At 44.0% G+C, this 23,764-nt stretch overlaps 1 protein-coding gene across 2 annotated transcripts; it reads right to left on the bottom strand.

The window, feature by feature from the left end:
• Positions 1 to 10,369: 10,369 nt before the first annotated feature.
• On the bottom strand, positions 10,370 to 23,761 carry LOC144249192 (intelectin-2-like). 2 transcript variants are annotated; one of them, XM_077791424.1, is made up of 7 exons: positions 23,689 to 23,761; positions 22,268 to 22,375; positions 20,093 to 20,340; positions 19,186 to 19,344; positions 18,544 to 18,664; positions 15,783 to 15,886; positions 10,370 to 10,522 (listed from the first exon to the last, which is right to left on the bottom strand). In XM_077791424.1, the coding sequence occupies exons 1-7, from the start codon at positions 23,744 to 23,746 to the stop codon at positions 10,370 to 10,372; spliced, it is 951 nt and encodes a 316-aa protein (XP_077647550.1). In that variant the 5' UTR covers positions 23,747 to 23,761. The 2 variants fall into 2 exon arrangements, with proteins under 2 accessions (XP_077647550.1, XP_077647549.1); XM_077791423.1 differs by having other exon boundaries at positions 22,268 to 22,378; positions 23,689 to 23,746.
• Positions 23,762 to 23,764: the final 3 nt, after the last annotated feature.

The raw sequence follows: 23,764 nt of genomic DNA, 5'->3' as shown, positions 1-23,764 counted from the left end.
ATGAAGAACTTCCTGCAAGCCCAAAGATTTGAGTTCAAATTCAGGATTGGGTACTAATTAGATATGTGACATTGGGCAAACCACTTCATCCCTCTCAACTTCAGTTTTCTTATCCACAAAATATGTGTAATAAGCTTTACCTCAGGGATGAATAGAAGTTCACTGGAGTAGACAAAGAGGATGACGGGGTGGGGTGAGAATATGAAAGATAGTGGAATCAACTGAACCTAAGTTTCCTGTGTTCATATATGAGTACACCAGCAGTGAAATTCCACATCATGTATAACCACAAGAATAGGACCTTAATCAGAATAAGATATATACTCCATATGTGTATGATCTGTCAAAATATACTTTAATGTCATGTGTATCTAAAAAGAGCAAATTTTAAAAATGAAAAACAAAATAATCTTTACTTACAGGATTGCTTCGAGGAGGGAAATGACGAGCAGAGTGAGAATGAGAAAAACGACCTCAGAAAACCATGACTTTTCTTTTCTCCCACTGACAACAGAAGTTCACTGCATGGGCTGGGGATGTGGCTCAAGCGGTAGCGCGCTCGCCTTGTATGCTTGCGACCCGGGTTCGATCCTCCTCAGCACCACATACCAACAAAGATGTTGTGTCCGCCGAGAACTGAAAAATAAATATTAAAAAAAAATCTCTCTCTCTCCTCTCACACTCTCTCTTTAAAAAATAAAATAAAATAAATAAATATTAAAAATTCTCTCTCTCTCTCTCTCTCCTCTCTCACTCTCTCTTTAAAAAAAAAAAAAAAGAAGTTCACTGCAGCAGAGAAACTCAAAATTCAATTAACAAGGGGATATGGAGCCTGCATTTCACAATAAACCTCTTGCTCCACACCAAGCACACTGCATAGCATTTAAGAGGATTCAGGGGATATTTGTACAAGAGACAAGGAAAGAAAGGAAACACAAAAGGAAGGAAAGAGGAAAGATAGAAGGAAGGAAGGAAAGAGAGAGAGAAGTATGGAGGAAGGAAGGGAGGAAAAGAGGGTTGGAGGGGAAGTGTCTGCAAGTTTAAGAAAAGGCATCAAGTATATCTAAAGCCTTGATCTGCCAGGTGTTATGGTACACACCTGTAATCCCAGCTTCTCAGAAGAAGGAGGCAGAAGGATCACAAATAAAAGTCCATCCTCAGCAACTTAGTGAGACCCTGTTTCAAAATAAAAAATAAAATGAACTGAGGACATAGCTCAGTGATAAAGCGTCCCAATCCCCAATATGTGTATGTATACTTGTATGTATAGACACACACACACACACACACACACACACACACAATACACATATATACAAACTGGACTGAAGAAGGGCTCAAGGAATACCGAGAGAAGAGGAAACTTGACTTAGGACCACCAGGGTTCTTTCTTTGTTTAAAAAAAAAATATATATATATATATATATATATATATATATATATATTAGTTGTTGATAGACTTTTATTTTATTTATTTATATATGTGCCAAAAATCGAACCCAGAGCCTCACACATGCCAGGCAAGTGCTCTACTGCTGAGTCCCAGCCCCATACCCCCCAGCTGGGTTCTTGATAAGTAAGTAATAGAAAAGAATTTCAACCCACATCTGCAGAGGAATAGACAGATTAATTTAGGGAAGTAGATAAATATTTAAACAAGAGAGAACGAGGACAATTTCAAGAGAGCGATGCCTTTGGGGATCAAACAAGAAAAACACATTCAAGAGAGAATGTGGCCCATCTCCAGAGTGAAGGGCATGTTTAGGGGATTCCGAGCTCTTCTCTCAAACGAAACTCGAGGAGGGGTGAGTATGAGATGGTGTGTAGCGATGATATCAATCTGGTGATCTCTCTGGTGGTCTGTTCAGCCTCAGGATCCTCCAGCTGCTGTGGTCTTCATTATCTGATGATAGATAATGCTAGAAAGTCCCCTAAATTATAGGTTCCCCAAGGCATCCTATCTCTCTTTGCTTACTCTGTTTTTGGGGGGAGTTAATGAACAGTGCACAGGTAGATTTACAGATTCCCTAAGAATCTGGGAGTGGCAGGTCTGCAAGGAAGACAGACTGAGGTGGGGGGTGGGGGTGTCACAGACCTGGAAAAGTGTGGGGAACTTCTGAATTTAAATCTTTCCCCCCATCCTTCCTTTATGTCTCCTCCCTATTTCTCATTCCTCCTTTCCTACCTCCATTTACCTTTCCAACATCATCACCTCCTACTCTGCTCCGTGCTTATTCAGCTTCTGCTGCACGGGTTCCTTCTGCTCCCTGAACACAGCAGACTCACCTCCACCTGAAGTGTACTGCCTGTGCTGCTCCCTCCGCCTGGGACATGCTACCCCAGACCCCTCCATGGCTCAGTCCCTCACAGGAATCCACTCAAAACTGCAAACCACCTCTCAACACCTCCAAGTCCCTGCTCTACTCTCTTTTTTCTAAAATACCTGTCAAAGCTTGACATTCCATTTACTTTATTTATACTGTATGCTTTCCAGGACTAGAGCACAATCCCCAGGGAGGCAGAAAGTTGTGCCTGTTTTGCTGCTCTATCCCCAGTGTCTAGAACATGATCTGGCATGTGATAGGCTCTTGGTTAATTCTTGTAAAAAGAATGAAATTTATCTGGGCGTGGTGGCACACTTTTAATACAGCGACTAGCGAGGCTGAGGCAGAATTGCAAGTCTGAGGCCAGGGTTTAGTGAGACCCTTTCTCAAAATAAAAAAATAAAAAGGGCTGAAAATATCATGGTAGAGAATATCATTAAGTTTATGAATGAATGGTTAGAAGACATTCATAAAATATGCTGTTCATTCTATAGTAACCACTAAAAGAATAGAAACAAAGTGCATAATTTTAAAGCTCATATAGAGGAGAAAACAAATAACAAAACAAAATTGTAGCTAGGCATGGTGGCACATGCCTGTAATCCCAGCTACTTGGGAGGCTGAGGCAAGAGGATATCAAGTTCCAAACCAGCATGAGCAACTTAAAAAGACCCTGTCTCAAAATCAAACATAAAAGGGCTGAGGATGGGGCTGGGGTTGTGGCTCAGTGGTAGAGTGCTCACCTAGTACATGCGAGGCCCTGGATTCAATCCTCAGCACCACATAAAAATAAATAAACAAAATAAAGGTATTATGTACAACTAAAAAATAAAATATTTAAAAAAAAAAAAGAGCTGAGGATATGGCTCAGTAGTAGAGCACTGTGGGTCTAATCGCCAGGACTGCAAATAAATATTTAATATTAAACAAGAGAGAACAAGGAACAAAAACACAATTGTATTAATTCTCCATGGTTGTTCAATCAAATTACCACAACTTGGGTGGTTAAAACAACAGAAAGTTATTCTCTCACAATTCTGGAGATTTGAAGTTCAAAATGTAGGCATCCTCAGAGCCATGTTCTTTCTGAAGAGTCTCAAAAAGGGTTTTTTCTTGACTCTTTCTACTTTCTTTTTGTTGTTGTTGTCCCGGGGATTGACACAATGGGTGCATAACTACTGAGCCACACCTACAGCCCTTTTTTCGTATTTTATTTTGAGATAGGGTCTTGCTGAGTTGCTAGGGCTTCGCTAAGTTTCTGAGACTGGCTTTGAACTCACGATCCTCCTGCCTCAGCCTCCCTGAGCCACTGGAATTAGGAGCCAGCCCCACCGCACGCAGCTCCTGACTTCTTTTAGATGGGATCATCATTTCTTGTTGAAGCCATGACATTACAGTGTGCACATCTACCTTTGATTTGAATGTGAAGGATAGCAAAGCATTCTAGAAATAATTTCTTTCTGTTTTATCTGATTCCAACTGGTTGAGCAGAATGAATGAGTCTGACATTAGCACCTAGGGACCAAAGTGAAGGGGAAATGGAAGCAAGAATTTTGTGTGTGTCATAGTCATTGAAAGAGCTGGTAATGAATGGGGCATTTCAGAGGGGATGGTGTCCTCTGCCTTCCACAGGGGACTGGCGTTGGCTCTGGTAACTGTCACCATCTGGCATTTCTTGACCTGAGGCAACATAACTCCATTCCCTGCTTCCATCTTCACAGGGCCCTCTGCCCTCTGTAGGTTTCTGTCTCTGTCTCTTCTCTCTTTCTTATAAGGACACCAATCATATTAGAGCTCGGGCCAGGCCTAACTGGGTATAACTCCTCTTTCTTTAGTAATCACATCTGCAAAGCCCTATTTCCAAATAAGGTCATATTCATAGGTTCCTGACATTAGCTCTTTGACATATCTTCTTAGGGAACACAGTTGAACCCCCAACAGCAGTCGTCATCCTAGGTCTCCAACTGTGTCTGCAATTTTAGATACACAGGGTCCAGCCTGCTGTGGCCTGATGTTCTTCTCAGAATTTATGTGTTGACACCTACTCCCCAATGTGAGAGTATGTGGAGGTAGAGACGTTGTGAGATAAGGTCATGAGGGCAGAGCTCTCATGAGTGGGATTCATGCACTTATTAAAGAGGTCCTGAAGGTCCCTCACACCTTCTATAGGGGAGTTTATGGAGAAGACAGTGAGCTGTGCAGAAGCAGCCCTCACTAGACCCCAAGTCTTCCAGTGCCTGCACCTTACACTTCCCAGCCTCCAGAACCGAGAAATGTAAATCTCTGTTGATTTTAAGCCACCCATTCTAAGGTATTCTGTTGTAGCAGTCTGGACAGACTAAGGCAAGCACCCAATCACAAATCACTTTCCAAAGGTGCAGAAAAAACAATGACAGAAACCAAGAGAAATAACAGATGATGTAACAAACACAGGAATCCAGGTAACAGAGTTATCAGACACAGACTTAGAGTTTGGTATGTTCAAAATAATAAAAAAAAAAAGAAAGCATCTTTCTTTTTTTAACCAGAATTGCCTAGCCATTTTTATTTTTTATTTTGAGACAGGATTTGCTAAGTTACCTAGGGCCTTGCTATCTTACTGAGGCTGGTTCGAACTTTCAATCCTTCTGTCTCAACCTTCCAAGTCACTAGGATTATAGTCATGTACCACCACACCCAGCAGAAGACAAATTTTTAAACAAATAACCGAAAAATATGATAAAAGCTGAAAATTTTAGTTTTAGTGCAGAAATGTCCTGTTCTTAAGACTAATACAATTTAAGGAAGAGCCAGAGACTTTATTGTTGTTGTTTTGATGCTGAGGATTAAATCCAGGGCTTCAGCCTGCTCTGCAGACACTGCACCACTGAACTACATTCCCAGCTTCCTCTGAGTCATCTTAACGTTAAAATAGAATTAGGGTGATCCCTAAGCAGTAGCACCTCTGAGCACCTGCCAGGAGAAAATTTAAGTCCTTCTGGAGGCAAAAGTCATCATCCTCTCTGAAATGCCTCATTCATTACCTCATTCATTCATAGATGACTATGCATAAGATATTCTTGCTTGCATCCCCGTTCACTTTGATCCCTGTGTGCTAATGATGTTAGACTCATCCACTCCACTCAGCCAGTTGGAATCAGACTTACATGCTCTTGTACAAGCCTTGTAATTATCTCCTGATGTTGCCATTAAAAAATCTGCTGCTTACCCAAAAAATATATTATGAAATTGTTATAGAGAAAAATACATTGGTCATCCTTCCTCCTCCTTCTGATTAAGGATCCCTGACCAAGGGGTGATAGGTGAAGGACTGCCTGGCATTGCACAATGGATACCTTGACCTTGAGATTTTTTTTAGTTTTGGGGATTGAACTCAGATGCGTTCTACCATCCTACCCCAAGCTACATCCCCAGTCTCTTTTTTGAGACAGTCTCACTATGTTGGCTGGCCTTTGTTTCTCAACCACAGCACTATGGACATTGCAGGTCAGATCGTTCTTTATTGTGAGAAGAGAATATCTTTTTCAATGTAAGATGGTTTGGGGGTGTGTTTGTTTAGGAGGGTTTCTCGGGGGTTGCCCTGCACATGAGCTAGGCACACCCCCTCAGCTTTGAGTAACGAGGACATTGAACTGGCATCGCACACTGTGTGAAGCAATGGGCCTTCCCTTCACTGGGCAAAGAAGTGCCTCTGCTCTGGCCTTGGGCGTCACCCAACGGGACTAGGCAGCCCCCCTTCTGAAACATCATGCCCTGCCTTATTTGGGTGGAATATTCTATCAAATGTCTTTCTCCTAATAAATAGAGGGGTTCAGAGTGCGCTCTCTCTTGTCCTCTTGCCCAGGTCCAGTGCTGTCCAGTGTGGAGCTGACCCTTGAGGTTGCAGAGCCGCCCCGCCTCCCACAATTGAGAAAAAGGGACCTTCATGTTCATGTGGCCTTTTCATCACCCGCCCAAACCATCAGAGTGACCCTGATTCCATCGCCAGCGTGGATCGTGGGCCATAGGTGTTGTGGTGCTTGTTGGTTTTTTGTCTGTCTGTCCTGGAGGTTGAAGCCAGGAGTGCTTTACCCCTGAGCCACATTCCCAGTCCTTTTTATTTTATTTATTGTTGTGAGATGGGGTCTCACCACAAATGCTGAGGGTGTCTGGAAATTGCTGAGGCTGGCCTTGAATTTGAGATCCTCATGCCTCAGCCACTTGGGAAGGGAAGAGTGGGTGTCCTTGTTCTTGATGACTATCTCTCCCTACCTTGGAGTTACAAGGCCTCCCCCCAAAACAGTCTTCAGTCACCACAGCTATGGTGCACTCTTCTACCAAACTGGGGAGAAAACCCCCTAAAACATAAAGATTAGTATTCTAGATGTTAATATGAAAATTGTTCCAATATTGATATTATTGTGACAATAGCTTTGTGACCACAACACAAGGAAGTACTTCCTAAAGATAACACAAACTGAGTTGACACGGTGGCACATGTATATGATTCCAGTGACTCAGGAGGCTGAGACATGAGGATGGCAAGTTCAAGGCCAGCCTCAGCAAGACCCTGTCTCAAAATAAAAATAAAAAGGGGATGAAGCTCAGTGATAGAGCACCCCTGGATTCACTCTCCTCTATAAAAAGAAAAGAAAGGAAGAAGAAAGAAAGCAAAAGCATACTAACTAAAACTAAAACATTGATAAAATGGACCCCGTTCAAATTCTGTTCATAGGGCACCACCAAAACAGTAACCAGATATGTGGAAGCTAAAGAGAATACAGGGGAAAGTGGGGCGTCACATGAAAATAGAAGGGAGGCCAGTGGAGCAGAGGAAGGACCAGGAAAGGAGGAGTGGAGGGAAAGAGGTGCTGTAAAATGAAAGTGACCGAATATGTCATGTGCATGTAGGACTATGTAGCACCCAGGCAACTAGTGTGTATAATACATCAAGAAAAATGGAAAAGGGAGTAAAGAGACCAAGTGGGGAAGACAGCAATTTAGATACACATGGCACATCCCGCACAGGCCAGCACGTGCCCCCCACCCCACACATGCGTGCAGGCTGCTGTCTCCCAGAAACTCACGTGCTCCGTGTTGCAGCCAGTGACTCTCACCCCAGCACAGAGAGCATTGGCTGCTCCCTCCTTATTAAACACCCAGAACTGGACAAACCCTGCAACAAATTCTCCTGAAAAAGAAGATGCAAACAAGAGCCAAGTACTAAAAAGAGTGACTAGAGCAGGACACAGCCGATTCACATCTCTAATCCCAGTAGCTCAGGAAGTTGAGGCAGGAGGATCAACAGTTTGAGGGCAGCCTCAGCAACTTGGTGAGGTCCTACCCAATTTAGTGAGACTCTGCCTTAAAATAAAATTTAAGAAAGGACTGGGGATGTAGCTCAGTGATAAAGTACCTCTGGGTTCAATCCCTCGTACCAAAAAAAAAAAAAAAAAGAGTGACTATAGGCAGGCCCAGTGGCACACACCTGCAATCCCAGTGACTCAGGAGACTGAGGCGGAAGGATCACAAGTTCAAGACCAGCTTCAGCAATTTAGTGAGACCCTCAGTAACTTAGTGAAATCCTGCCTCAAAATTAGAAATTAAAAAGACTGGAGCTGGAGCTCAGTGGTAAAGTGCTCTAGGATTCAATTCCCAGTACCTAATAATAATAATAATAACAAGAACAACAAGATAACTAGAACCTCTTCTTTTTTAACCAGACCAGAATGCCCTAAGCCAAAAGTTTAGGCCAAACATCCAAGATGTAGGAATGGAGCCCCACACCCCTGTGGCCAGTGGTTGGTACATTCCAGCTATGAACTTGGCCTTCAAAATCTTTTCCACAGTGTCTAAGCCATTTCATTTCCAACAGTGCACAAGGATCCCAAGGTCTCCGCATCCTGGCCAACACTTGTTATTTTCTGGATTCATTTTTGTAGCCGTTCTCATGGGTTATGAAGTGGTATCTCACTAGAGCTTTGGTTTGCATTTCCATAATGCTTAGTGGCACTTGGCACTTTTCATGTGCTTTTTGGCCATGTGTATTCCTTCTTTGGAGAATTGTCTATTTGAGTCTTTTACCAAGTTGTGACTTGCGTTATTTGGGGTTGCATTGTTGAATTTTAGGAGTTCATATATGATATGAAAATATTTCCTCCACTCTGTGGTTGTTCTGCTCTGTTGATAGTGCTTCTAAATTACAAAAACACACACATATATTTGGGTACTAGGGATTGAACCCAGGGACACTTTACCAATGAGTTATCAGTCCTTTTTATTTTTTGTTTTGAGACAGGGTCCCACTAAGTTTCTGAGGCTGGCCTCAAGCTTATGATCCTCCTGCCTCTGCCTCCCCAGTTGCTGGGATTACAGGTTTGTGGCACCACGCCCTGCCAGATGCACAAAATGTTTAATTCTCATGAAGGCTGATTAGTCCTTTCCTTCTTTAGTTGCCTGTGTCATTGGTGACAAGTTTGAGAAATCATTGCCAAACTCACTACTATGAAGACTTTGACCTGTTTTATAGCTGTAGGTCTTACATGTAGATTACGGATCATTTTGAGCTAATTTCTGTGTGTGCTGTTAGGCAAGGGTCTAGTTTCATTCTTTTGCCTGTGGATATCCTCTTTTCCCAGCACCATTGGTCAAAAAAGGTCCTCTTCCCATTGAGTGGTCCTGGCAACCTGGTTCCAAGTCATTTGACCATAATGTGAGGGCTCATTTCTGAGCTCTCTGGTCGATTCCATTAGTCTCTGTGCCTGTCTTTATGCCAGTAGCATATGGTTTTGATCACTGTAGCTTTGTAGCACATTTTGAAATCAGGAGGCGTGGACTTTGAAATTAATTGCCAAGAATAACGAAACTATTTTCCTGGATTCTATGAGCCACTCTTGCAAATTATTGAACCAGCCAGAGAGGAATGATTGACACTTAGAGTAGTGTAGATAAGGAAGGGCTGATTATAAACATGGTTGTATTCTAGAGGAAAACACAATAAAATGCCCAACATTTAACCAAGGGCCAGTACTGATGTCATCCCGTCCCACCTGTACTGATAACCCAGTGGGGATGATTGGGTCACTTGGCCCCTTTTGAACAAGGCCCTGAAGATGGGATTCCAGGAGGGTTAGCCACTACCCTAGAAGAGGCATCCTCAGAGGCCTGCCAGCCCCGTCCTTCCCTAAGGAGAAACCCACCACCAAGGCTGTCAGACACCAATCCCCCACACAAAAAGACTATTTTCTTCCTTAGGAGTTTCAGGTAGAGGATGCAAATTGAGCATCCATATGGATACGGTAAGAAGGAGTAGGACAAAAAGCCTCCTCCCTGCCCTTTACTCCTCTGGCTATTTTAAAGGGTTACCTGAAGGGCTTTGGGGGATGGCATATTCCTCTGTCAGGATTCCTAAGCCCTAACAGTCCAAGCACGGAGGTGGTGGAAGTTGAATAGTTGAGAGCAATAGACAGTCTTTTGGAATCTCCTGCAGTGCTTCACTCCCTACGTAAAAAGATCCTGTGTTAATTCAGGAATACTCAGAGGTGAAGTAACTGGATTGTGAGCACTGTAACTAATCAGTCCATCCTAATCTGTGTGAACTGACTGGGCAGTAACTGTAGGCAGATGGGGCATGGCTGGAGGGGGTGGGTCACTGGGGTCTAGTGACCCCAGAAGGATCTTCTTCCCAGAGGCCCCTTCCTACTCTATTCGCTCTCACACGTGTGTCTCCCCCCCCCCTTCTGCCATAAGTGGAGTGACTTCCCTCCACCACACCCTTCCATCATGATGTTCTACCTCACCTTGGGCCCAAAGCAATGGACTTGATCCACCAGGGACTGGATCTGTGAAACCATGAGACAAAATAAACTTTTTCTCCTCTAAGTTGTTCTTGACAGATATTTTGGTCGCAGGGATGCAAAGTCAAATAACACAAACACCAATCCCTGAATTAGCATGATTTATTCTTCATTCCTCTACTCTAACGTTCTAGTTCCTGGGCAATTTGTTCTCCATCGTTGGGACCGCATCCCTGGGAGAAGAGCTCCGGGTTCCATAGTCTGAAGTTCTCAACGATAGAAGAGAAGCACAGCTGCCTCTGTTATCTCCCTGCTGTTGCTGAAATGCACCTGAGTTCCATGTCCATCTGCGTCAAAAGCAGAGAAGTCTCCACACTGCTTGGGATTACTCTCTGGGAAGTATCCTCCTCCACCAATGCAGTGCTAGGAAACAAGGAGAGGAAGAGGTGGTGATAAGAGGTCTGCCGGGGAGTCCAAAGACCTTCATAGCCAAATCCAGGGGAGAATGCGGTCCTCCTCAATTCTCCAATGGCAGTGTTGATCTATTTCTCCCATGAAAAGTTCTTAATCTTTAGCCTTAGTGACACACCATCTCCTCCTGACTTTCCTTCAACTTTTCTGCACATTCCTTCTTGGATCCCCTGGCTGGACTCTTCCTTCATGAAATCCCTAAGTGCTGCTCCCTTGAAGGGGGACACATTTCCCTCTCCTTTATAGGATTCTGATCCTCTTTGGCTACAGTTTTAATTGCCGGGAGCTGTCACATAGGAGATGAGCACATACCCTTAGCCTTGAGCGATGGAGGTGTGGAACTGGCTTCTGATGTGTACAAAGCAGGTGGACCTCACCTCCACTCAGCAGGGGAATGAAGCTCTGGAGATGGGTGTCCCCCAATGAGACTAAGCTATACCCCCCTGAAACCCAGTCGCTTTCCTCATTTGGTGGAACTTTCTCAAGGCTCCTCCTCAATAATTAAGGCTTCAGAACATGCTCCCCTGTCTCTTTCTTGTCTGCCTCTATTGCTTCCCTTGTGGGAGTTGGGGCTGAGAAGCCATCGCTGAACCCCAAGAAAAGGCTACTTTCTATGTCTGTGTGGTTATGTAATAGCCAGCCCAATTCACCTGGAGTGACCCTGACTGATTTAGTTGCGTGTTGCAACAACTAACAATTCACTGATGGCCCAAAGCTCTGTCTCCAGTCCATTTGTTTCTTGGGCTCAAACTCTATCACCAGGACCTCTCTGAAGGCACTTCAAGCTCCCCCCAACCAAAACACAGTTAAGTACATCCAGACGTCATTTAACAATGGGGACACTACCTGAGAAATGCATCTTTGGGCAATTTTGACACTGTGTGGACATGATAGTGTATTTACACAAACTAAGATGACCATGGTGTCACAGGTAATATAATCACCTGGGACCTCTGTCATATTTGCATTCTGTCATTGATCAAGATATTATTATGCAGCAGCATATGACTGTGTATCCTTCATTGACCCCAAACCTGTTCATCATCCAGAAACCCTGACTTAATAAATGATATTCTCTTACTCAAATGAAAATGATGAGTTCATTCTAGATTTGTTGTCTTTCTATCATTTGCGTTCAACTGGACATAAGTTTAAAATCTTTGGAATTCATCAGTACCTCCTGTTCCTCCTGTTGGCACTCCCCTATTTCAGGCTTGAACTATTGTGACCACCTCAATATTGGTCTCCTGGTCCTTAATCTCATCCCACTAGCATCTATCACCACTTTGCTACCAGCATGATTGTTACAAAAATGATCAAGTTGATCTTCCCTTAGTACTTTATTGGCTCCCGTCATCTATAGAATAAAGTTCAAAATCATTGGTGTGATATGAGGTCCCTTCCTAATCCAGTCCTTGTCACTACCCCACATACATCTCATGCACCAAAACTGCAAAACAGCTTGCTGCCCCCTCAGTGCCACATGCCCTCTGAAACACTGGTGACTCTGAACACATTATTCATTCAACCTAAATTGCACTCATATTCATGAAGTTCTATCTATGCATCTCTCAAGACAACACAGAAGTTACCTTTCATGCAATCATTTCCCAGACACCCCCAACATAGTTAGGTGTTCTTGTAGGCCCTCATTGTTTGTTGTTGTTGTTGTTGTTGTTGTTGTGTTGTTTGTCTTATTTTTTGTGCTGAGGGTTGAATCTCAGAAGATGGAAAGATCTCCCATGCTCCTGGATAGGCAGAATTAATACTGTCCAAATGGCCACACTACCAAAAGCATTATAGAGATTTAATGCAATTCCTATTGAAATCCCAATGACATTCTTCATAGAAATAGAAAAGGCAATCATGAAATTTATTTGGAAAAATAAGAGACCCTAAATAGTTAAAGCAATCCTTAGCAAGAAAAGTGAAGTAGACCTTAAACTATACTACAGAACTATAGTAACAAAAACGGCATGATATTAGCACAAAAATAGATTTGTAGACCAATGGTACAGAATAGAAGACACAGAGACAAACCCACACAAATACGGTTATCTCACACTAGACAAGGGTGCCACAAACATTCACTGGAGAAAAGGTAGCCTATTCAACAAATGGCGCTGGCAAAACTGGAAATCCATATGTAACAAAAATAAACCTCTATCTCTCATCCTGCACAAAAATCAACTCAAAGTGGAACAAAGACTTAGGCACTAGAATGGAGACCCTACGCCTAATAGAAGAAAAAATAGGCCCAAATCTTCACCACGTTAGCCTAGGATCTGACTTCCTTAACAAGTCTCTTAGAGTGCAAGAAATAAAATTAATAATCAACAAATGGGATGTATCAAATTAAAAAGCTTCTTCTCAGCAAAGGGAATAATTAATAACGTGATGAGAGAGCATACAGATTGGGAGAAAATCTTTACCACATACACCTCTGATAAAGCATTAATCTCTAGGATATATAAAAAGCTCAAAACACTTAACACCAAAAAAACAAATAACCCAATCAATAAATGGGTTAAGGAACTGAACAGACACTTCACAGAAGAGATACAATTTATCAACAGATATATGAAAAAGTGTTCAACATCTCTAGCAATTAGAAAAATACAAATCAAAAGTACTCTAAGATTTCATCTCACTCCTTTCAGAATGGCAATCATCAAGAATACAGGCAACAATAAATATTGATGAGGATGCAGTGAAAAGGTGCACTCATACATTGCTGTTGGGACTGCAAATTGGTGCAACCACTATGGAAAGCACTATGGAGATTCCTCAGAACCACCATTTGACCCAGCTATCCTACTCCTCAGTTTACACCCAAAGGACTTAAAAATAGTATACTATAGTGACACAGCCACATCAATGTTTATAGCAGCTCAATTCACAATAGCTAAACTATGGAGCCAATCTAGGTGTCCCTCAATATATCAATGGATAAAGAAAATGTGGTGCATAAACTCAATGGAATATAACTCAACTTTAAATAAGAGTAAAATTATGGGATTTGGCAGTAATTGGTTGGAGTTGGAGAATATCTTGCTAAGCTAAATAAGCCAATCCCACAAAATCAAAGGCCAAATGTTTTCTCTAATATGTGGATGCTAATTCACAATAAGGCAGGGGCACTAACATTTCCTTAGATTAGGCAGAGGGAAGTGATGGGAGAGGAGAGGAGGAAATGTGCAGATAGGAAAGATAGTAGAATGAAACAGACATTATTATTGTATGTATATATGTGACTACATGAGAAATTATATCCCTTCTATGTATGATATATCAAAGTGCATAAATGCATTCTACTGTCATGTAAAACTAATTAAAAACAAATAATTTTTTAAAAATCAATAATTATGAAAATTATTACTAATTTCTATATATCAATTACATCTACTTCCTAAGAATGTGAATCTTTAAAGTGCAAGATTTAAGAGAACATTTAATCAAAACCAGAGTTCTCCAAATGAAAGCTGTATGATGATTCAAAATATAAAAATAACAAATTAAAAATTCACTTATATAGTTCAGGGTTCTCTGACTGGACCTATTACCAATAACATATATTGTAACATTTGCATGGTACTCTCTACACTGGAAAGTAAACTTGGTTGTATTTTCAAAGGAAAATTGAGAGATACTGACTTGTTTAGAGGGTACTATTATAAGATATAAAGATATTTTAAGACCTTCTCTCAAGAAGGGATTGAAGTTCTCTTAATTTGTCCATTTTGCATTCTAGATATAACATTAAAATGGATCAACTAGCCTACATACTATGAAATTACAAATGATCAGGGAAAGTGCTTCATTTTCATTTGTTATTAGGTCTAATCTCAATTACGCTCATGAAACAAGGCCTTAAGAAATCACCTATTAAGGGAAAGAAATTAAGGAGACCCCCCTCCCCAACTTAATACAGATAAGAAAGAAATCAGGGAGATTTTCAGAAGATCCAAATACATATATTGAAATGTTTTAGAACTTATGCCAGATGTTTGACCTCACCTAGAAAGATATTATGCTATTACTTAGCCAAACTTTAGCCTCCAATGAGGAGGCCACCCTAAAAGCAGTTTGGGAAAAACCTATATCTTGCTCATGCCCCAATAGCACAAACTCTCAGCTTCAAAAGGCTTTTATGGGTTGTTCCTGAATGTAATCCTTACCATAACTCCAGGTAACAGAATTTTTTTACCCCAAAGGCTCAGCATACAGCAATGGTGCATCTGAAACCTCAACCCTTATTATTGGTCCTAAACAGCACAGGATGCCTGTGCCTGGACAGGAGGTCTTAGAGCCCTGGTGCCTGAGACTCAGCAAGGAGGAAGGGAAGTCATATTCTCATATATATATATATATATATATATATATATATATATATATATATATATATTCTCACTTAAAGATGAGTACTCTGGATGTTAATATTAAAGCATTTCCAATATTAATGTTATATTTGCAATAGCCTTATGACCTCAACACAAGGAAATATTTCTTTAAGAAAGCAGAAGTTGAGTGGGCACGGTGGCACATGCATATAATTCTAGTGACTCAGGAGGCTACAACATGAGGATGGCAGGTTCAAGGCCAGCCTCAGCAACTTAGCAAGACCATGTCTCAAAATGAAAAGGGGATGTAGCTCACTGATAGAGCACTCCTGGATACACTCTCCTGTGTAAAATAAAAAGAAAAGGAAAGAAAAGAAGGAAGGAAGGAAGGAAGGAAAGAAGGGAGGGACGGAGGGAGGAAGGAAGGAAGGAAGGGAGGAAGGAAGAAGAAAGCAAGCAAAAGCATACTAACTATAAACTAAAAATATTGATAAAATGGACCCGATTCAAATTTTGCTCATATGGCACCATTAAAAGAGTAACCAATATGTGGAAACTAAAGAGAAAAAGGGGAAAGTGGGGCATCTCATGAAAATAGAAGAAAGACCAGAAGAAAAGAGGAAGGACCAGGCAAAGAGGAGAAGAGAAAAAGACTAAGTGAAAAGTGGTCAAATTATGTCTTGTGCGTGTAGGAATACGTAGCACCAAGGCCAACTGGTAGGTATAAATACACCGAGAAAAATGGAAAAAGAGAGTAAAGAGACCAAATGGAGAAGAGAGCAATTTAGATACACATGGCACATCCCACACAGGCCAGCATGCCCCCCGACACCCCACACATGCGTGCAGGCTGCTGTCTCCCAGAAACTCACGTGCTCCGTGTTGCAGCCAGTGACTCTCATCCCAGCACACAGAGCGTTGGCTGCTTTTTCATTATTAAACACCCTGAACTGAACAAATCCTGCAACAAATTCTCCTGAAAAAGAAAATGCAAACAAGAGCCAAGTATTAAAAGAGTGACTAGAGCAGGACACAGTGGCGCACACCTGCAATCCCAGCAGCTCAGGAAGTTGAGGCAGGAGGATCCCAAGTTCAACACCAGCACACCAATGTAGTGAGACCATCAGTAACTTAGTGAGATCTTATCTCAAAATTCAAAATTAAAAAAAGACTGGACCTGTAGTGCAGTGACAAAGTGCTCCTGGGATCGATTCCCAGTATCAAATAATAATAATAACAATAACAACTAGAAGCATTTTCTTTTTTAACCAGATGAAGATGCCCTAAGCCAAAAGTTTAGGCTAAAGCCAAACATCAAAGCCCCACACCCTTTTGGCCAGTGGTTGATGCATCCCAGCCCTGACCTTGACCTGAGGGAACCTCTGTCATCTGGAGTAAGAGGCTGGAACTCACAGAAGACTTGTTTTCCTAAAGATTGTGGAGAAATTAGACGGTACAGAAAGCTCACTAGGCCCACCAGGGTGGTGCAGCCTATAATGCCAGTGACTCAGGAGGCTGAGGCCCGAGGATCATAAATTCTAAGCCAGCCTCAGCAACTTAGACCCTGTCTCAAAAATTAAATAAATAAATAAAAAGAGCTGGAGAGATAGCTCAGTAGTAGAATACCGTTGGGCTCAATCCCAAATGCCACTAAATAAAAAGAAAATAGAAAGAAAGATCGCTATGTAACGTTGAGCAGGTTAAGCAACTGTCAGATGCAGCCACCTGTTGCTGTTGACACCCATCTCAGCCAGTGACCATGGGCCTGTTTTCCCAGCATCACCTGCCTTCCCACTGTCATTAAAGTCAAAGCAAACAGTAGGGTGCAGCAACCAGTGTGGCCAAACTAGAAGTTTCCAGCGAGGGGTGAAGGGAGATAAGAAAAATAAAGACTCACACACACACATATGATTTTGAAGATAAAGCTGGGGGCAGGTGGAGCACTGTTTTTTGATGGAGAAGCAGGTCTGAAGAGTTACTCCAGCAATCTCCATTTATATATCAGATTAAAGACTCTCCATTTATATATCAGATTAAAGACTCTGCATTTATATATCAGGTTAAAGACTCTGCATGAATTATTCTTTGTACTCAGGAAAGTTAGAGGACTAGAAACACTTATGCAGCTTTTCCACAGCTGCAACGTGCAATGTTAGGAGCTTTGTGGAGTGCTCCTAACATTGCACATTGCAGCTGTGGAAAAGCTGCATAAGTGTAAAGGTACTGTTAAGAGGACAGGCTCAGGAGTCACAGAGCTGGTGAAAACATTGTGTAGTCAGCAAGAGAGTTCCTCTATTCCCAGGAGCTGTGTGCCTGAGATCACTGTGGAAGCTGATAAGACTCGTACACAGAGCCTCCTCATGCAGGGCATTCCCACAGCGGCTAAGCATCCTGTGCCCTGGCGCAGAAACATTCCAAGGCACCAGGCATGCCACAGTCATGAGGTCATCAGAGACCCCCAATCTCAGTCACTGCTCTCCCATACTCTTTCACTGCTCTCCACAGTAGGAGAGTGGTAGCTCAGTGGTAGAGCTCTTGCCTAGCATGTGTGAAGCACTGGGTTCAAATCTCAGCACCACATATATAAATAAATAACATGAAGGTCCATTAACAAACATACAAAAAAAATTTTTTAAAGGCAATGGTTTTTGATTTTCTGATCCAAGACTTAATTTCTGTGGTTTTATTATACTGAAAAAAAAAGTCTTTTTTTTTTTTTTTTTTTTTGGAGTAGGGGGTATCAGGGATTGAACTCAGGAGCACTTGAACTCTGAACCACATCCGCAGCCCAATTATGTATTTTATTTAGGGACAGGGTCTCGGTGAGTTGCTTAGTGCCTCACTTTTAAGAAAATTAATATCTATCCTTCAAAATAAAAATAAATCTTCACTGGATTCAGTGTTGCATCTCTGTAATCCCAGTGGTTCTAAAAGCTGAGGAAGGAGGATCATGAGTTCAAAGTCAGCCTCAGAAAGTTAGCAAGGCCCTCACTCAGTGAGACCCTGTCTCTAAATAAAATATTTAAAAGGGCTGGGGGTGTGGCTCAGTGGTTAAGTGCCCCTGGTTCAATTCCCAGGACCAGAATAAACATTACATAAATAAAAACAAATCTTCCTTGCCACTTTGCTAGTTCTTTCCTGTAAACATTAACCTTTGCCTTTTCTTAACTATTATAAGAGGCTGCATAGGGAGGTAGTTAGGAAGGCTGGGTTTATTCCCTATAAAATGGAGAAAATTATAATCCTAACTGCATAATTTTCTTGTATGTAATGACACAGAATCATGTCAAATTCCTAGAAATGAGTCTGACATATTTTAACAGCTCAATAAGTGAATACTAGCTTTTACTTTTTTTGGTGGTGGTACTGGGGAATGAATGCAGGAGTGCTCTGGCACTGAGCCACATCCCCAACCCATTTTATATTTTATGTTGAGACAGGGTCTTGCTAAGTTAGTGAGGCTGGCCTCAAACTTGCAATCCTCCTGCCTCAAGCCTCCAAAGTAGCTGGGATGACAAGTATGTACCTCTGACCCTGTCTAGCAGTTCTTTATTATTGTTATTACCCTCTTTCCCTCTTTCACCAAGAGTTCAAGAAAGGACTTCTGATTGGACTTTGGGAGCAAACACTCACTTTGTCCATTAGGTGAGTAGTAAGATGCGGTCTTCTGAGCATCACCAAAGTCGTAGACCACAGGTATTGCTGGGCCATTGTCATTCCAACACTTCCCTAATCCATACTTCACTGGGTATTTCTACAGGAACCAAAAAGAAAAGTTTTGTAAGGACAGTAGATATGCCGCCTTTTTGGACAGAAAATGGATCCCTTCGGGTCAACTTTCATTACTCAGAAACCAGTCTTAATAATGACGACTCCTTCTCCCCACAGCAGGATCTCCCCAAGAGTCCCAAGTCCTCTGTGTCTCTTCCTCTTTCTTCCCTCTCTTCTCTCCGTTAGGCCTCTTCCCTTGCCCTAAGCTGGGATATCGCCATCTATCTGAGCTGGTGACCCATGCTGGGTTCACAAAATCCGACTATTCCAATAACTTAAGAAAATGACAAAGAAATCACGCAGACACACAGATGTACCTGTGCTCACACACACCCACTTGCAGTTCCTGGGATATGCATGATATTGCAGTGAACTCATTAAAATATCACTCAAATAGTAGTGGCTTTGATATTCCCAGCCACTCACTCAGGACTTGGCTCCAGAGAGCTGATTTGTCTCCCGACCCCAAACACTAAGTGCTCCCCAGCCAGCAGCCCTGTGTACCTGGTAGAGGCCAAACAGATTGTGTCCCAATTCCTTGAAGAAGCCAGATGTGGTGCGGTACCTCAGCAGAGAGTTGTTCCGCCAGTTCTTCATGGGGCTCTTATTGGGCACATGCCAGATGCCCAGGTCCGCAGCCTGGATGTCGTAGTAGCCAGGGTTCTGGAAAGCAACCAACACTGAGACTGACCAGCCCAGGTCCCGCAGGGGCAAAAGACACACATGGGCTCCCTCAGCTGAGCTGACAGCCCAGGGCTCCAGGTGGACAGATGGCCAGCCGTGCTCACACACACCCAGATCATGCCCCCACCACCACCTGCTGCCTCATGGCCCTGTGGGAGGAAGCTGGATATCGCCATCTATCTGAGCTGGTGACCCATGCTGGGTTCACAGAATCTGACTATTCCAATAACTTAAGAAAATGACAAAGAAAGCATGCAAACACAGAGATGTACTTTTTCAAAATCAGGGGGTGGCTCTGTGACCTTAGGGGTTCACGGAAAGAGAGAGAACCACTGGAATTCTTTATTCTTATATAGGGGACACACAAGGGGAGATTCCATGGAACATTCTATCCCAAAAAGGGCAAAGGGGTAGGATTAGAAAGGAAGAGGAGAGTGTAATTCAGCTCCATCAGGTGACACCAACTCCTGAAGCCACACCTTCCTTATCCCAATGGAGGTAAAGCCCAATGTATTGCAGGGTGCAATAACTGTTCAGTACCCCTTTACTCAGGACTTAAGGGTGTGCACACAGCTTCTGTTCAGAGAGGCTCCTGACACTGGGATGCAAGACATTAATTATTTCTCTTCTGCTCCAGCTCCATGTCGGCAGCCCCCGTCCCAACCCACCTCCTGCATGCTGTGGCCCAGCCACACTCAGGTCCTCACCCTTTCCCAGTGGCACCCACCTTGTAGTCGTCACTGGTCGCCGCCTGTGCAGACCCGAAGGTGTTGTAATTGGCCCAGTTGCCGTCCCCCTCTGGGTAGTCTGCTCTGTTGCCCTGCTGGCTGGACCACCGATCGCCCACCGAGCACTTCCCAGCCATGTTGTTCTCGTGCACACTGGCCACCAGGGTCCAGCCACCACCCGCAGAGGTCATGTCACAGAAGGTCTGGTAGACGGCACCATCCTTGGCCCGGAGGAAATACAAGCCATCTGTGGAAAGAACCGGCCCCGAGCCTCCCTGTCTGCGAGCTCCTGGTCCATCTGAGCCCTAAGACCAGAATGCCCTGGGAGCTAAAAGTGTATTCTGAAGGTTCTCACACTGTTCACTTATCTCCATGGGGAGAATAAGAATCCTCCATGGGTATCTTCTGTTTCTTCCTTTCTAAAGCAGAGGTGTTGACCACCATTGTTCTGTGCTCTTAGTCACACAGGTGACACACACCATCTGGCAGGGGAGTCCTGCTTTGTCAGCCACACCAGAGGGTGTAACGGTGTGTCACCAGACTTTTGGGGTACATCAGACCTCACAGTCCTTCCCTGCCTCATGCCTTCCCACCTCAATCTGATGCCCCAGCTCCCCAGACACATATTATCCTTCAAGTCTCTCCTTGAACTTCTCTGAGACCTCTCCCCTAAGACTCCCACCAGGCAAAGCTGATGGCTTCCTCCTTTGTCCTCCCACTCTGCATTGTCCTAACACTAATTCTTCTCAAAGAATTTATAAATCACATAGAGAAAGATGGTTCCTTCGTTTAGAGACAGCCTCCCTCTGGACAGGAGAGGCCAGAAATCCTCATGGAGCCTCGTCTCAGCAGAGATCAGAACGAGGCCCCTGCACTTCTCAGAGCACATGCCTCCTGCGCTTTAATGTGGGACTCAGATTCCCCAAGTTCAGAGTGGGCCTCTTCTCCACAACCTGCAGGGGCTGGTCCCGGTGAGCACCTGCCACATTTCTCCCTTGGCCCCAGAGGCAGCTCACCTAGATCTTACCAGAGAGCCCGTGATCCCCCCAAACCACGGCAACTTGGGAAGCTGGTGAGGGGCTCCTCCGTGGTCATTCCTCCCCGCCCCCCGACTTCCATGGAAGCTGTCGTCGCTGCTCAGCCGTCAGGACAGTTCTCTTTGCCCCCAGATTCTGAGGAGGTCTGAGGCTTTCTGCTTCATCTTACCTGTGCCCCTTAGGGTTCCGTCGCAGCCTATGAGACTGCTGAGCTGCAACACAGATCGGCTCCTCAGCACCAGAGCACCCTGCCACCCACGTCACATCGTCAACCAGCCCTTTCTCCTCGGCCCCCAGGACAAGGCATCAGAAAAGCTGACACCTTTGCTAATCTTGATCTTGCTGTTTCTGTAAGAAACTACCTGACTCGACAAAGAGCTCATTCCTTTGTTTTTTTCTTTCTTTTTTTGGCTTGAACTTGTGATTCTACCCCCTCAGTCTCCCATGTCACTGGGGTTATAGGCATGTGCCACCGCCACCAGCTTGTTTCTTTACTGGCCACATTTGTCAGCCTGCTTGACAAACTAATTACATGTAGAGATGTCACCTGGCCAGGCACAAGAAGATATTGATACTCTGGCTTCTGCTTTGCTGGACTAAGGAAGTTCTATGTCTCTGCCTCTGGAATCTCACGCTTTGTGCCGTCATCCCTGAACCTGCAGCAGACTAACTCGATGGTTCACAAGTAGAGGAGGATCTTAGGTCCTCACAGTTCTTGCCACCATCCTAAGATCACTGGCAAACTGCATGTTCCCTGTGTTCAGAAGATCATGTGCTGCATGGAACACAAACACCTCAAATTCCCACCAGAGTCTGGTCACAGTAGTGCACACCTATAATCCCAGCTATTCCGGAAGCTGAGGCAGGAGGATCACAAGTTCAGGGCTAGCTTGGGCAACTTAGTGAGACCCTGTCTCAAAATAGAAGAAACTAAAAAAGCTGGATTTTTAGCTCAGTAGTAAGAGTGCCTCTGGGCTCAATCCCCAGTGCAGAAAGGAAGAAAGACCCACTGGAAACCTCTTTAGGGTGAAAATTGGAGCCAGAACAGATTCTGTTCCTCTTGATCTCCATGACTAGGCTGTGTTGCACTAAAGAAGTTTCTTCAAAGAGAGAATGCTGGGTTGGTTCACTACTTACCTCTTGCTTTCTGGCAAGTTTTTTTGATTTCCTTGCAGCTTCTAGGCAGGGAAGAAAAGGAAGAGGCACATTCTTCGTCCTCCCAGAACATCTCGGGAGAACGGGCCACTGCTAGAGAACGTGAGAACAGTTCTCATTAACAAGTCTGGTACCACTGAGACCGTCCTTACCGGACATGAGTTTCCACCCAGCCCACTGCCTCAGCTCGTCACTGTTCTGAAATTCCAAGAAGTCAGGGACTCCCTCTGCTAAGACTGTCTGATCCAGAAGCTAGCACAGGCTGAAGAGTCGGAGTCTTCTACTCCACCAACTTTACTTAAATCCCTGCTGTGTGCACCCCCCAGACACTGGGCACTCAAAGACAATTTGGGACACTTCTTCAAGAGATTGCATCCTAGAGGGAGGAAGGACCCCGAGAGGGACCCAACTGAAACTGGGTAAGGAGAGGCCCACCTGTGGGGACAGGAAAAGACAACTTGCTGAGAAGGGACCAGAAGTCACTCAGAGCAGGTTGATTCTTACAGAATGAATAGGAACTGGCTATGAGACAGGAGGGAAATGGGAGAGAACACTCCAGAAGGCATGCAAAATAGCGTGAGGGGAGGACCAAGCAGAGACCCATCTGCTGAAACCACAGGTCAGTGGCCTCCTTGGCTGGACCATAGGATGTGATGGGGTTGAAAACTAAAGCTGAGGAATTAGCAGAGACCAGTGGGGGGAAGGGCCTTGTTTATTGCTCTAAACGCACAGAAGTGAAGTCAAGCATGGTGGCTCCCACCCCTAATCCCAGCCACTCAGGAGGCTGAGGCAGGAAAATCATAAGTTTGAGGCCAGCCTCAGACACTTAATGAGGCCCTGTCTCAAGATGAAAATCACAAAAATGGCTTGAGATGTGCTCAGTGGTGAAGCACCCCTGAGCTCCATTCCCAGTTCCACCAAAGGAAAAAGTGCCATCAATAAACTCTTCTTACTCGTGGTCGGCGAATGAAATAGTGTATGAAAATGTGCCTTTTCACTTGACGATGGAATGAACTGAAATCAACAATAGACCAAGTAACACTGGAACACACCACCATCATGTCTGTCATGAGAAATGGAACGGAGGATGGAAGTTAGAGGAAGATTCCTGACACCTCAGGCTACCAGCTCCCTCTGCAGATCCAAGGCCAAGGCCACAGGAGCCAGAGCAGCTGGGAGAGGACAGTCTCTGTCTGCCCTGACCTCCTTGCAGCCAGACCCAGGAGAAGCCAGAAACCTGCCCCAAGTCCACATCTCAAGCTGGCAGCCACGGGTGTGTTCCCTGCGCCTCCACGACTCCTCTTCTGGCCCAGGGCTTTGAAACCCAGCCCAGCTCTACTCCCTGTGCTGTGAGGCGCCCCAGAGGGGAGCAGAGGGAACTGATGCTCCTTGGAGTGATTTACCTGCGCTGCACCATTCGGTGGCCACAGAGAGAAACAAAAGGAAGCCGAGTCTGGTCATTGTCCTGTAAGGAGAAAC

The sequence above is a fragment of the Urocitellus parryii genome, chromosome 11, assembly GCF_045843805.1.
Source record: "Urocitellus parryii isolate mUroPar1 chromosome 11, mUroPar1.hap1, whole genome shotgun sequence".
Lineage (NCBI taxonomy): Eukaryota > Metazoa > Chordata > Mammalia > Rodentia > Sciuridae > Urocitellus > Urocitellus parryii.
Note: the sequence above shows the minus strand (reverse complement) of the source record. Positions and strands in the feature narration are given on the sequence as shown.